The 13,089-nt window shown below is 39.2% G+C and overlaps 1 protein-coding gene across 1 annotated transcript; it reads left to right on the forward strand.

Annotated features, from left to right (window-relative positions):
* Positions 1-1,871: 1,871 nt before the first annotated feature.
* Positions 1,872-11,130, forward strand: calm3a (calmodulin 3a (phosphorylase kinase, delta)). Its single transcript, XM_037774987.1, has 6 exons — positions 1,872-2,080; positions 6,710-6,740; positions 7,183-7,326; positions 7,871-7,977; positions 8,537-8,672; positions 9,415-11,130. Exons 1-6 carry the CDS (start codon positions 2,078-2,080, stop codon positions 9,441-9,443), a joined length of 450 nt encoding a protein of 149 aa, XP_037630915.1. The 5' UTR covers positions 1,872-2,077; the 3' UTR covers positions 9,444-11,130.
* The last annotated feature ends 1,959 nt before the right edge of the window (positions 11,131-13,089 follow it).

Genomic DNA, 13,089 nt, shown 5'->3' on the forward strand with positions numbered 1-13,089 from the left:
CCAGAAAAAGTTACTTCGATCTTCACGAAATTCAAGTATGTCATTGCTCACATCCTCAAACCCGGATTAAATATTTTCTGGATTTTTTCGGCAAACAGGAAGTCAGCGATTTTGGACTTCCTGCGTTTTAAAAAAAATTATGAACACATGTTTGAGGACTTTAGGATGCACAAAAACTCATGAAACTTTACACACACATCCAAACTAATAATTACTTTGATTTAGTGGTGAAATTTTGCTTGGGTGTGGCATGTTGGCTCTCTAGCGCCACCTTATGTCTTTTAGCCTTTGAACATGCCTTTGTTTTACATTTCTTTTACCTGTAGTCTCTACACCACAAATGCCTACACCTCAGTCTGGGTGTAGGTATGACACTGACAACAGAGAGGTGACAGTGGAGGAGGATCCTAGGGTTCTGCACCCTGCGTTAAAAGCTATGAACACCCACACAGGTGTTTTCAGTTTATTTGGCTGATTAGATCTCTGCTCACTGTAATGTATTGACATCTTCCTGAGTCTCCTGTCAGCTTTCATTGCACCTGGTAGATGGAGATTTGTGATCTCATGAATTCCACCTTCAACCTGAGCAGAGGTTTAATCAGCCAGAATAACTGAAAACACCTGTGTGGGTGTTTAGAGGACAAACAGGTTCAGCTTATACAGAGTTTGAACAAAGTGTTCAGATGTACAACAAAAAACAACAAATGAGTAAAGATCTTCCAGTCCCTTCGAGTTGGAACTAAATGTGATTATTACATTATGAAAATGCCCAGTGATTGGCAGTTTGGTTATAGCGAGTTCACTCTACTCGACTTTAGCCCTGATTTTCCGCTTCCAGACTAGCGACTAGAAGGGAGCCTGTAAATTGCGAAATTTGATCTGAGATCTGCAAAAACTCTCGTTAGACTTGCTGCCAGACGACCTAACCTAACCTCAACCATTCGAGGCATACGACATGACACAGGAGGCTGTTGTAACTTGACTCTACATATTCCAATCTGCTCCAAACTTCACAAGCTGGATAAGAATCCCGGCCTGAAGACATATACGTTCCATTATTGAGTTATAGGGATAGCGCCACCTACTGGCAACAAGAAATGGTTGTATACTGCCAACCACCCTCATAGAAGTGCCTTTTAAGGATGCCTCACAGGTTCTCAACAGGTCATTTACAGTGCCACGCGCCCCACGCAGAAAATACCCTCTAACTGTTGCGTGCAGTGTCCGACTTTCATGGAAATGCACGGCAGCGGGTACCCCCGACGTGCGCAAAGGGGCGAGGGCCCGTTCAACGCTGCTTGCAGCTTTAATTATTATTATAATTATTATTATAATTATTATTATTATTATTATTATTAATACATTAAGGAGGAAAACACTTCCGGAACCAGCAGAGGCCTATAGCACTTCTGTTAGACATCATTAATCTTCCATAAATAGTTTAACATTTTACAAAGGTGAAAATACTGTATAGTAGGCCTACTATATTTACACCATATTATTCCAAAAGCATGCATCATTCTGTGACATTTTATGTTTTTGCACAAATTAAATGGGAATACATTAAGGAGACGGAGGCCTATAGCACTTCTATTAGGCATCATTCATCTTCCATACACTGGCACTTCTCCAACCGGGTGGTATCTTTGCGCGCATCTTTTAAATAGAGCAACAATTATTATTATTTTATTTTTTGCTTTCTTTGTTATGTGTCAAATGAACAATTCAGTAATGAATAGTGAACGTGTATTGCAATTAAAACACTTTCACATGAGCAGTGTTCAGTATATTGTTGGATCAATGCATTGAGAGTGTGAGGTCCTATAGATGTACCGGCGGAGGGATACAGCACTCACACTGAAGGCGTAGCACTCACCAGTGGATTGAGGTCTCCGGGCCACTCTGGTGCAACACAGCGGATATATACACAGCCTCCACTGATTCCCCCCCCGAAATACACACTGTTTGATATTATCTAAGTAATTCATCAGAGTAGCTGTCTTCTTAGTGAGCTCAATACAACAAACCCTTTGTCGTTTTGTCATCTTCCGCGGAGCTTTGAAACGTCAACGGCACAATGGTGAGTACTAACGGCTAACGGTTAGCTATGTTACCTAGGTAATAACGGCTAAACGTTAGCAAACGGTTAGCTATGTTACCTAGGTAGTAACGGCTAGCCGCTATTAGCTGACTAGCAGTTAATAAGAGGTAATAACGTTAGCGAAAAATATTCTAAATATAGCGAACAGTTAATCTGATATTGTTTTTTTTTTAGGTGGGCCTTTCTTTTAGGTGAGGAAAATATGTTTTGGTGCTGATAACGTGAAGATAACGTTAGCCGTTATTACCTAGGTAACATAGCTAATCGTTAGCAATGCTAGTTAGCTAATAAAGGCTAACCGTTAGCAATGCTAGTTAGCTAATAAAGGCTAGCTCGTTAGCATTGATTAACTTAGCTTTGCGGCGGTTTCGAGATAACAGCTTATCAAGTAGTCGTTATCTCTTTAAAGCATTAAAGCACATAGTAACACGTAGTAACACAGGTTAAACCACTAAACGAGACGTGTTTCTTTACAAGCTCTTAAACAACTGAGGAACACGTTGTTGTTAATGTATCAGTGGTTTATATGTAACTTCATCTGCAGCAGCTGCGCAGCATAATGTTACACGTCGTGTTGCGAGAGGAAACAATGTGTTGTTGTCTACTGTAATGTCTATAATCAATCATTTAGAAAACACTTTGTGGTTTAACCTCCATGCTGGAGGATCAAGGTTTGCAGCGTTTTTTATCGTTTGCTTGAGAGTGGGCGTGGTGGTGAAGGAGGTGGTGTGTAAAAATAGACCGTCCAGTGTTAACGTGATCTTGAAAACATTTCGTTTATCTTGCATACTAAAAAAAAAAACCTCCAGCTAACTTGTCTTTGCTAACTACCGTTTTGACATCCCACATAACAAGTGTCTGCAGGCAGACAGCAGACACCTCTTGCAGGCTGCTGCTCTGAATGTAGTGAGACATGCGCAACAAGCGAGAAAAATAATTGTAATCGCCACCAATTGCGATTACATAAGAGCTGACGGGTAGTATAGTCTTGCTGCTCAGTTATTTGTCATATTGCATGGAGATTATGAAGGTTATGTTGCAGCATTTTTGTGTGTTCTCGCAACAGCACCACCATGATGATGACAGCATCTCCTCCGTTACGTGTTGCGCCATAACGCAGTCTGCTCCTGCTGAATGATCCTCTCTTTGCCCACCCCTCCTTCTCCTTCTCCTTCCAGCGCCTCCCTTCCCTTCCCCCCTGCATTGAACCAAACCATGCTTGGTGCAGTCAGGACCCGCAGTGCACCCTCCAAAATGGGAACCATATATATATAAATATATACACAGACACACACACACACACACACACACACAGACACACACAAAGCCATAATGTGCCACTATAATATAATCCCTGCTCCTCCTGTCTAATCCTTAATCATTCACTGCTGTTGTTCACTGCAGATTGTTAAAGAACAAGACACATGATCTGGGATGTTAAGGAAACTACAATATTATATTCAGTCACCTGCAGCCCTCGTAGTTTTTCTGTACTCGACATGAGAAAATGTGATATGATCTAGTTGAAAAGCAGCAGTAGTGTTTTGCCGAGCACTTTTTCACACCGCAGCAGCCGTGCAAATCTCTCTAACTGTGCCATGCTGTGTCTGATCCAGACAGTGCTTGCTTCAGCACCACCGAATTGGTTGGTATAGTGGACGGAGTGAATACTCTGCAGTCTGTCTTACTCCCCTTCTTTTTACCCCTTACCCCCCCTCCTCCAAAACCAACACGGTGACTCATTGAAATTGACTCGAAGAACACATGGCGTTACCACCACCTCGAGCTACAGAAATGTTAGCTTTAATCTCTTCGGTTTTGAAAGGAAAGGGGTTGTTAGAAACTAATTTATGCTTGTGTCTGTGGAGCAAGTGCACATGGACGTCATGCATTCATGCATTATCTCTGTAGCTATATGGGTTCATTTGATTTAATTACTTATTTCTATATTTTTGTAGGCTTTATTGTAAGGATGCACAAATCCAACTTTTTCATTCCCGATACCTGGGCTTTGAGTATCGGCCGATACCGAGTACCAATCCGATATCAGTATTTAATTAATAAGCTTACTGTGTGGAAGTGACTGGGATCATTCTTTTATATGTATCAGGCTTGACTTAAGCATTGCTTTTCTCACTTTGTAAAACGGAGTGGAACAAATAAATACATAGATATAAATTTAATGAACTGTTATTTAATATTAAAATTATATAACGTACACCAGCAACTTGGTAGAAAAAATCTTAAAAATGAACAGGAATTACAATTCAAGTGTAAACCTTTTTAATGCAGCAACAAATTGGTCAAAACTTCAACAGGAATTAAAACATTTCAGTATATAATGTATAAAGTATATAAACTTAGAATTGAATTAAATATATCGGATCCACTGTCACCGATACCCGATCCAGCTATTTGAGTCAGCTACGGCGGATATCCGATCCGGTATCGGTGTATCCCTAATTTATTGTATGCAGCAGTTAAGTTCTTGTTGTGCCTGATCATGCCAGTTGTTTCCAAGTCATCTGAGAATAATTTCCTGACAATATGAAGGATTACACACAGACACAAAGCAGCACCCCAGCAGTCAAGCAACAGTTGGCACAGGGGTTGGTCTGTGATGATAAACCGAGTGCACATCTGTTCAGTGAAAAAGGATACAAAGAGGTGGTTAGTCGCGGTGATATTCAGTGTGCTACATTGGCGACCCTGTTCGTGTCTCACTAATTATAGCAGGCGTGTGTATTTCGGGCCGTGGAGTATTTATACCCGTCCCTCATCACACTTTCTCGGCCTGAAGTGGGCATGTTGACTGACTTAGACAGGCCTGGTAAGACCTCACGAGGATGGCTGAATGACATATCGGATGAAGTTTGAAAAAATCATTTGGGTGCAATAACGCAAAAGTAAAACCAATCTAAAGAGCAGCAAGTTTGGACAATATTGGCTCACTGATCTTAGCATTGGGGGTTTGTTTAAAATAGTTATGAGTGTTTCTCTTAATAAGAAAATAAACTAATATGTATGTGGTTCCACTCTCTGCAAGCACGACTATCTATTCAATGACTTTACTCAAGTAATGCAACAAGTCTTATATTTTAGATGACATAGAATGCAAGTTGCCAAATATAATATAATAGAGGTTAAGGCCCAATAGTTAATTTTCTTTTATTAATTAAGCCCCCCCCCCTAATAAAGGAGAGAGCCTTACATCTGTAGAGATAGTCTTTAGCTCGGTCATAGGCAGTGACTGGGCCCAGCTGCCAGATAATATCACAGTCTGTTTTGAATTAGTTTGTTTAGAGTACATTTGCATTGGCATAGATCTGTGTGTGTTGATTAAACAGTGGAGTCGGCTGCAGGTGCTCCTCATTAGGCCTACCCAAAGCTTTTAATCTCTATAATCATTGTACTGGAAGATTTTAAAGTCACATCCACCTGAGTGAATCTCTGAGTATGAAACACTCAACCCACTGAAGGCATAAAAGGTGACTGTCTGTAGTTTCCTCCTTCACAAAGAACCACAGCTGTTGCAGCTGTGTTATGTTGATGTGAGTTTGCAGTGGTGGGAAAAAAGAATTCAATCTCATAGACACTTAACAACTTACTCCTGTAGCTTAATCCATATTGTTTTAGGTATTTATTTAGGATCTTCCTTCTAATCAAGACAGACCAATACATTAAAAACAGATCATAAACATTTGAATTTTGAACATCCTTCCCATATCAGATCTTGTTTGGGAGCTTTATGGTTTTCAAGGAGATCCTACTTGACAAGGAGGGCTGGATTGGATGGAAACAATTTTGTCAACAATCTTAAATCTAAATTTGGTAATGCTACATCTCTGGATGTAGCTAATAATCAGACTTAAGGTGCTTTAGCATCTCCAGCCATATACACCATCAGTGAAGGCATCTGTTGTTTTACATTTGTATTATTTTATGCGTGTCCTAACATACTGTCATATAAACTCACCTAAAATCTCAACTAACCAACTCATTTTAACATTTGGCTGCTTTTTTCAACACTAAAAATTAGGGCTGATAGTCTCGATTATGGCAAAAAATCATAAATCGCGATTAATTTGGTCAATATTGAGATTACGATTATTTACCACGATTACTCATTGCCTTTGGAAACATCATGCATTTAGAAAGAACATTTTGTAGCCTACATTTTAAAGTTGAATGCATCAATCTAGTGCAAAATTAAGGGGCTAAATCTATGAAGAATTGTGTGCTCTAACAATCTAATCATAAACTCATTGGCTGTATGAATGGTGATGACACTGCAAAAAGAGTCGCACCCATAGAGCATGGTAAACGAGAAGGGGTTCGTGGTTTAAGACGGTGAAAGCGCACTGCTGTACAGGAAAGGGTTGCGCTGGATTTATAACGCAAAACCAAACGAGAGCGTCATTGCGAAACAGAATGCACAATAATCGTTTTATTCGATTAATTGCACAACCCTACTTAATTACATCGGTCTACAGAACTAAAAACATTCTATGATGAAAATAAATAATTATCATTAACAGGGCTGCCCAAAATATTATGTTCATGATGGAATATCAGTGTTTTATCGTTGTCTTATTCTTTTGTTAACAGGCTGATCAGCTGACTGAGGAGCAGATTGCTGGTGAGGGCATACCTTAACCATGTTTGGTTTGTTTTAGGTTTAGCGCCTTAATTCACCACCAAACCTGAGACTCTAGGGTGTCTTAAGAGATTTAAGTAACCAGAGGTCTGTGAGGATATAAGCTGGTGGTTGGCATGGCTAAAATGAAAATCAGCAGGGATTTGAGTCACAGGATGAAACCTCACATGAAAAGCTCACATGTGCACATTAATTTTTAGACATTTTGCAGCAGATGCACCAGTAGTTTTACTCTCTATGCTGTTGTATAGATCAGGGGTCACCGTATTTTGTTCTTTCCTATCATTGAATTAGCCATGCTCAGACTCTGTTAATGCTTATCATATGCTTTCTATTCAGACAGCTTGAAAGACTGAAAGGGAAGTGTCTGTATCAACGTGGATGCTCGTGGCATACTAACAGTGTTATTTCTGTAAATGCACAGAGTTCAAGGAGGCGTTCTCGCTGTTCGACAAGGACGGTGACGGTACGATCACCACCAAGGAGCTCGGGACTGTGATGCGCTCTCTGGGACAGAACCCCACTGAGGCCGAGCTGCAGGATATGATCAATGAGGTGGATGCGGATGGTAAGGAGGAAAAGCACAAGACAATTATACTAGTTAAAACTTATAATCACTACAATTTTAGGGGTAATCTTCATGCCAAATGTTCCTCTTGCCTTAATAAAACTATTGGAAAGTTTCACCAGTATGTGCAGTGTGGAGATATTTAGGATATCGGTAGAAGCACTTGGCTTTAAATTACTATCATGACATTTATATTGAGAAATGTGACCATTTTCTCTGGTGAGGGTTGTTGTCTACCAGTTTACCCCTCCTTGTTACCTATGTGATAGGCCAGAATCTTAATGCTGTTTGCTTCAAAATATATTTTATACGGAGATACTGATTTCTGAGATAAGCTAAACATTTGCCAGTAGTATCAGCAATGCACATGTATCAGTTGGGCTCTACTGTTCTTGTAGCCACATCTGATTTAATACTTCATAAAAATGTGGGGTATTTCCTTTATGTTTTGTGCCATGAAAGTGTTAAGTCTTCTTGGATTGATATGCTCAGTTTTTGAGTGACATAATTACCTTAACCTCTTTCTGTTTTTATGACTGTGTAGGTAATGGTACAATTGATTTTCCTGAGTTCCTGACCATGATGGCCAGGAAGATGAAAGATACAGACAGTGAGGAGGAGATCAGAGAAGCCTTCAGAGTCTTTGACAAGGTACGTTAGGACAGAATAGACCGAGAATATCAACGAGCTCCACTCATTAAAATTAGTCAAATTAGGAACTTTTTGCCACAGATTTATATATCCATTATATCCTTGTGACCGCAAGATGAAAAGACAAACCCCTTCATATAATAAATCCCTGTATGTTTAGAGAAAGATTTGTGCACGATATTGAGCTGTCACACAAGGTCGCTGTTTTAATTTACTTGACTAGCACTTTGGTCCATTAAAAGGCTTTTTATTGGTGTCTCTCTGCTGGATGAACGATAATCTTTAGCATTCTAACATGCATATGTTTAGCATTAAGTAGAGGTGAGACCAAAGAAGTACAATTCACATACAAGTAATACTGACCTAGAACATCATAGTAGGAAAACTAACTTCAGTGGCATTCAGCTTTTAGCTGCTACAGCATGTAAAATGGTAAATAGACACAATAACAGTGTACAGATTGTAAAGCCCCCTAAGGCAAATTTGTGATTTGTGATATTGGGCTATACAAATACAATAGACTTGAATAAACACTAGTTGTTGTGTTGGCCGTCGGCAGGATGGTAATGGCTACATCAGTGCAGCAGAGCTACGGCACGTCATGACCAACTTAGGGGAGAAGCTCACTGACGAGGAGGTGGACGAAATGATCCGCGAGGCTGACATTGACGGCGATGGTCAGGTCAACTATGAGGGTGAGATGTTTTTTTGGTTGCTTTCTTCCTGAAAAGGTGTCATACCTTTCTTTTAGTTTGATGATTATATTATTAACACTTATTACAACCCTGCAACTGCTTGTATGTTTATTCTCTTTGCCACTTATTTTTTACTGCAACATAATCTTTGTGTTTTGACTAAAATCTTATAAGAACAAGGAACGCAATTATTATTGAGTTACTGAGACAGAAACCAGGAAAAATGTCAGTTGCAACATAACCTTTGTGATAGGCTCTCACATAATTTTAACAGTTTCTACCAAAAGCTTTAAAGGGGCTATATGTAACAATCAGAAATTGGTTGTTAACAGTGACACCTGTGGCCGTTAAGTCAACGACAGTCAGCGTCCTGTTGCTCGAGCTTGTGCTCGCTCTACGTAGACGCGAGCGAGCATCGGTCAAAACAGTGAGGCAACACACTCAAGACTGAGCGTGATTGACAGGCATCATGTTGATTAACGTTAGCAACATTAACCAGCTAAAACCACAATATCACTATATACTTCATATGCTTGGCAGTAATGTTAGCTTACCTGTCCAATAGGAATTTTGACAGCTCGGGGTCTGTTTTGATGCCCAAAACCAAACGAAGGTCCCTCCATGAACCGTAGGCCCGGCCGATGTTGATCCTAGTTCCCCCCTACATACAGTCCCTTTAACAACTGCCAAAAGTTCACTTTTTGCGTCTGTTTCATTTAAACATTTTCTGTTCTCTTCACAGAGTTTGTCCAGATGATGACTGCCAAGTGAAGAGAACGCTGACATTTCTCTCAACGTTGCTTGTCCTCCTAAGATCACTGTCTTTCAGAACCCCCCAAAAAAGGAACAATTATCAAACGATAAACAAACTTCCCCCCCAAAAAATCACTTAATGTGTCGAATTTAACAATTTGTGCTTCAGCACATCCAAATACTTCTGAGGTATCTGTTTAGCAAACACCAACCGAACAGAATAATCCCTAGAGAAGTTAATGGACCAAGCTTTAAGAGGGCCGAGGCCCCGTACTTCAGACCAAGATTCTGCTGAGTCACCCAGCATCTGATTAATTTAGAGGAAAGGGCAACACTGAAAAGGCAGAGGGGATAGGAGCCCATGCCACAGTTCGTATAGAGAAGTTGGCTATTTAATTCTTTCCAATATTCAACAAAGAACTCTAAATACTGAATTGAGTACTCTTCTTGCATGCACCCTTTCTGTGGCGGTCTCTTGTCACAACGAGGACGCTCTGATCCCATCAGAGGTAGTGGTCAGACTGTGTACACACTGGAGGTATATACATTACTATATAGCTATATATCTGTAAAATTTGTGTCACTATTGATTATTGCAAGAGCAAATAGTTGCGATGTAGGGTGTTCACTGGTGCTCGGTTGCAGTCTTTATACCTTGAAGAGTTCAGACGAGAATGAGAGACTGAAAAGTGCTGAAGTTATGTTCCTCTTGGGGATGATATAATGTCTGGTTTTGAGTCGCGGGCTTTACATTGCCCGCAGCACTGATGGGAGACAGTAGTACGTTGTATTGCTTCAGGAGGATTATTGTGAAAACAACCACTTGAGGACTAATATATTTGTTCTGCAATCAGATATCCTGATGATACAATATTGATGTAATGCTTTATAAATGTGTTCTCAAATATTAATGTATTGATGACAAACTTTGGTCACCAAATATATCTATATATATATATATTAGTGTATTGTAAAGTTTGCATTGCCTATTGTCGTAGTAAATGACCTGTGACATGTTTTCTCTTTGGTTTTGAAATGTGCCATAATACTCTAAAAACGCCTCAACCTTCTTGCAAGACTCGTAGTTCATTAGAATATAATATAATATAACAACATATAAAAATACATGCAGTTGAACATATTTGCACTTTGGTATTAAACCACGTGGATATTTAAAAAGGTTTTGTTGTAAAAGAAGAAAAAGAAACCAAATGTCACTGTTGCTGCTGCTATAACAACTCATATGTTGACTCTCATTTCTCGTCCTTGTTGGTGTCTGATCTTCGATTTGTAGTCCGGTGATTTAAACTTCAATCTGCTTGCTGTTTTACTGAACAGAATACATTATACTGTATATTCACACAAAAAACTACTAGTGGTGAGGGGTGATAAGAGTTTAATTTGGGCTATTAGAATGGAAATGGGGATGAAATAGGGTTGTAGCAAAGAGTTCAGCTTTAGAAGTGAGGTTGTTTAGGTTGGCTAAATTTAAGAAGCGAGTTAGCTGAGGTGTCTTTATGATTTCCTCAAAGCACGAAACTTAAAATGCTGCTCTGCTTGAGGCGTTTTTAATTGGTCATCTTTTGATTCGGATGTCGGGAAGTAAATGGTAAATGGACTGTTATCTTCTGAAGGTATCTCAAAAAAATGTAAAGATGTGATATATTTTCCATAAATCAATAAATTGAGCTTTACTTCACCTGCATTTCACTGTCATGTTTAATCTAACGGGAATCTAATTTACACACATCCTATTTCTGTTTTACCACTCTTCAATATTGGACTGTTATATCTAGGGCTGTGTATTGGCAAGAATCTGGCGATACGATGCGTATCATGATACAGAGGTTACGTTCAATATATCGCGATACTGTAAGCAAGGCGATATATTGCGATTTTAAAAAAATATATAATTTTAGAGAAACTGTCATTGTATAAAGAATATCACTACATGCATAAAATCTGTGTAAAAGTACTTCTTTTTTTATGAAATCAAAACAGTGCGTTCTGCATTTGCATTTATCACAGAACCTGTAACATCCAACAACAAAGCACTACTTTGAGAGGACGCATACACTGAGCGGGTGCATCTCTTTGCAAATGAATTAAAGTATTGACTGAGTTAATATTTGCATGTAAACTATTAATTAAAAATAATTTTTTGAGAATCGATACAGTATTGCAAAACCTTGCGATATTCAATATTTTCGATATTTTCTTACACCTCTAATTATATCCTTCCTCTGCCAGTGTCCCTGTGCCAGAAAGGAGCACTAATCCCATCCAGACAGTCTCAGACTGGGTCAGGCCAAGTCACCCTATAGCCCTTCACTGGAGACACTATCCCAGGCACAGGCTATATTTAGTGGCTCATGAGATTGCTACAGGAGCCGGTGGTAATCCAGGTCAGCTAGGGTCACGACCTGTCACCCACACAAATGCAAACAAGGAGCTCTCCCCGTCCTTGCTGACAGGCAGCATCGACAGCCAATGGTACGAGGCGTTAACTGGGGCAGGCAGATGTGATTGGATGTGCGTCCACACATGCTAATCGTTTGGTTAAGTAGAGATAAGGAAACAGGAGCACACTCAGCAGGACAATAAGAAGTGCAGCATCACACAGACACTTGCAGGTGTGATTATCCCCGTCTGGTTGTGTAACGGCAGGCTGGAGATGCTCACTACTAGTGTAGCTCCCACTCTGCTGTGTGCAATAATATAATACTCACAGAGAGGAGTGAGAGTTATAGATATTCTTTAAATGTTATGCTGGTTTCAACAGATGCACTGTGAATATAAATCATACATGTAGGGAGTTTTAGGTAATATTGGGGTGTTGTAGTGGAGTTATTTGGGCATCAGTGATAGAGAAAAACGAATTACGTCGAAGTATAAGTTTGTACTTTTAACTATTTAAATTTTGTTCTTTTCTATACTATTTCAGAGGGAAATATTTTTACTTTTAGCACTGCGACAATTTGAGAGCGATAGTTCTACATTTTTACATACAAAATATGACTATTTAAGAGTCAATATTATAGATAAAACTACCCAACAATATACAGATAAATTAGCTCCACCTCAACCAGTTAATGTACAACTTAAATGTTTTTTTTGTTGTTGTTGTTGTTGTTATTATCAACTTTTTTATTTGAAGTGTAGCAACATACACAGACAAATACCCAACAATTAGCCCCCAGCCCTGTACCACTTAAATGGTTGGGTCTAGAAGGTAACCTGCGAATTGCAAAATCTGTTCAGAAATCTGCAAAACTTGCAAAAACTCTCACGAGACTCGCTGCCCAACGACCTATCCTAAACTTAACTATTCGACAAGAACCACTTAAATGTTAATGCAACAATAATAATGATCCAGTGATATAATAATAGCAGGCACCCTCATATGCATCATCTGCATAATGAGAACTTTTACTTTGAGTCTTTAAGTATGTTTTGTTGCTAATACTGCTTTTACTTTAGTAAAAATGTTTTAATGCAGGACTTCCACTTGTAATTGAGTATTTTTACAGTGTGGTATTATTACTACAGTGTGGTATTATTGCTACTTTCACTTAAGTAAACAATTGGAATACTTCTTCCACCGCTGGCAGAAGAAGTATTGTAAAGTACAAGTACCTAAAAATTGTACTTAAATGTACTTAAT

This window comes from Sebastes umbrosus, chromosome 7, assembly GCF_015220745.1.
Source record: "Sebastes umbrosus isolate fSebUmb1 chromosome 7, fSebUmb1.pri, whole genome shotgun sequence".
Lineage (NCBI taxonomy): Eukaryota > Metazoa > Chordata > Actinopteri > Perciformes > Sebastidae > Sebastes > Sebastes umbrosus.

Excerpts from the sequence above, each read along its gene's own strand:
- calm3a (XM_037774987.1), top strand. Across the intron at positions 6,741-7,182 it reads GACTGAGGAGCAGATTGCTG|AGTTCAAGGAGGCGTTCTCG; the intron begins GTGAGGGCATAC and ends GTAAATGCACAG. Across the intron at positions 7,327-7,870 it reads CAATGAGGTGGATGCGGATG|GTAATGGTACAATTGATTTT; the intron begins GTAAGGAGGAAA and ends ATGACTGTGTAG.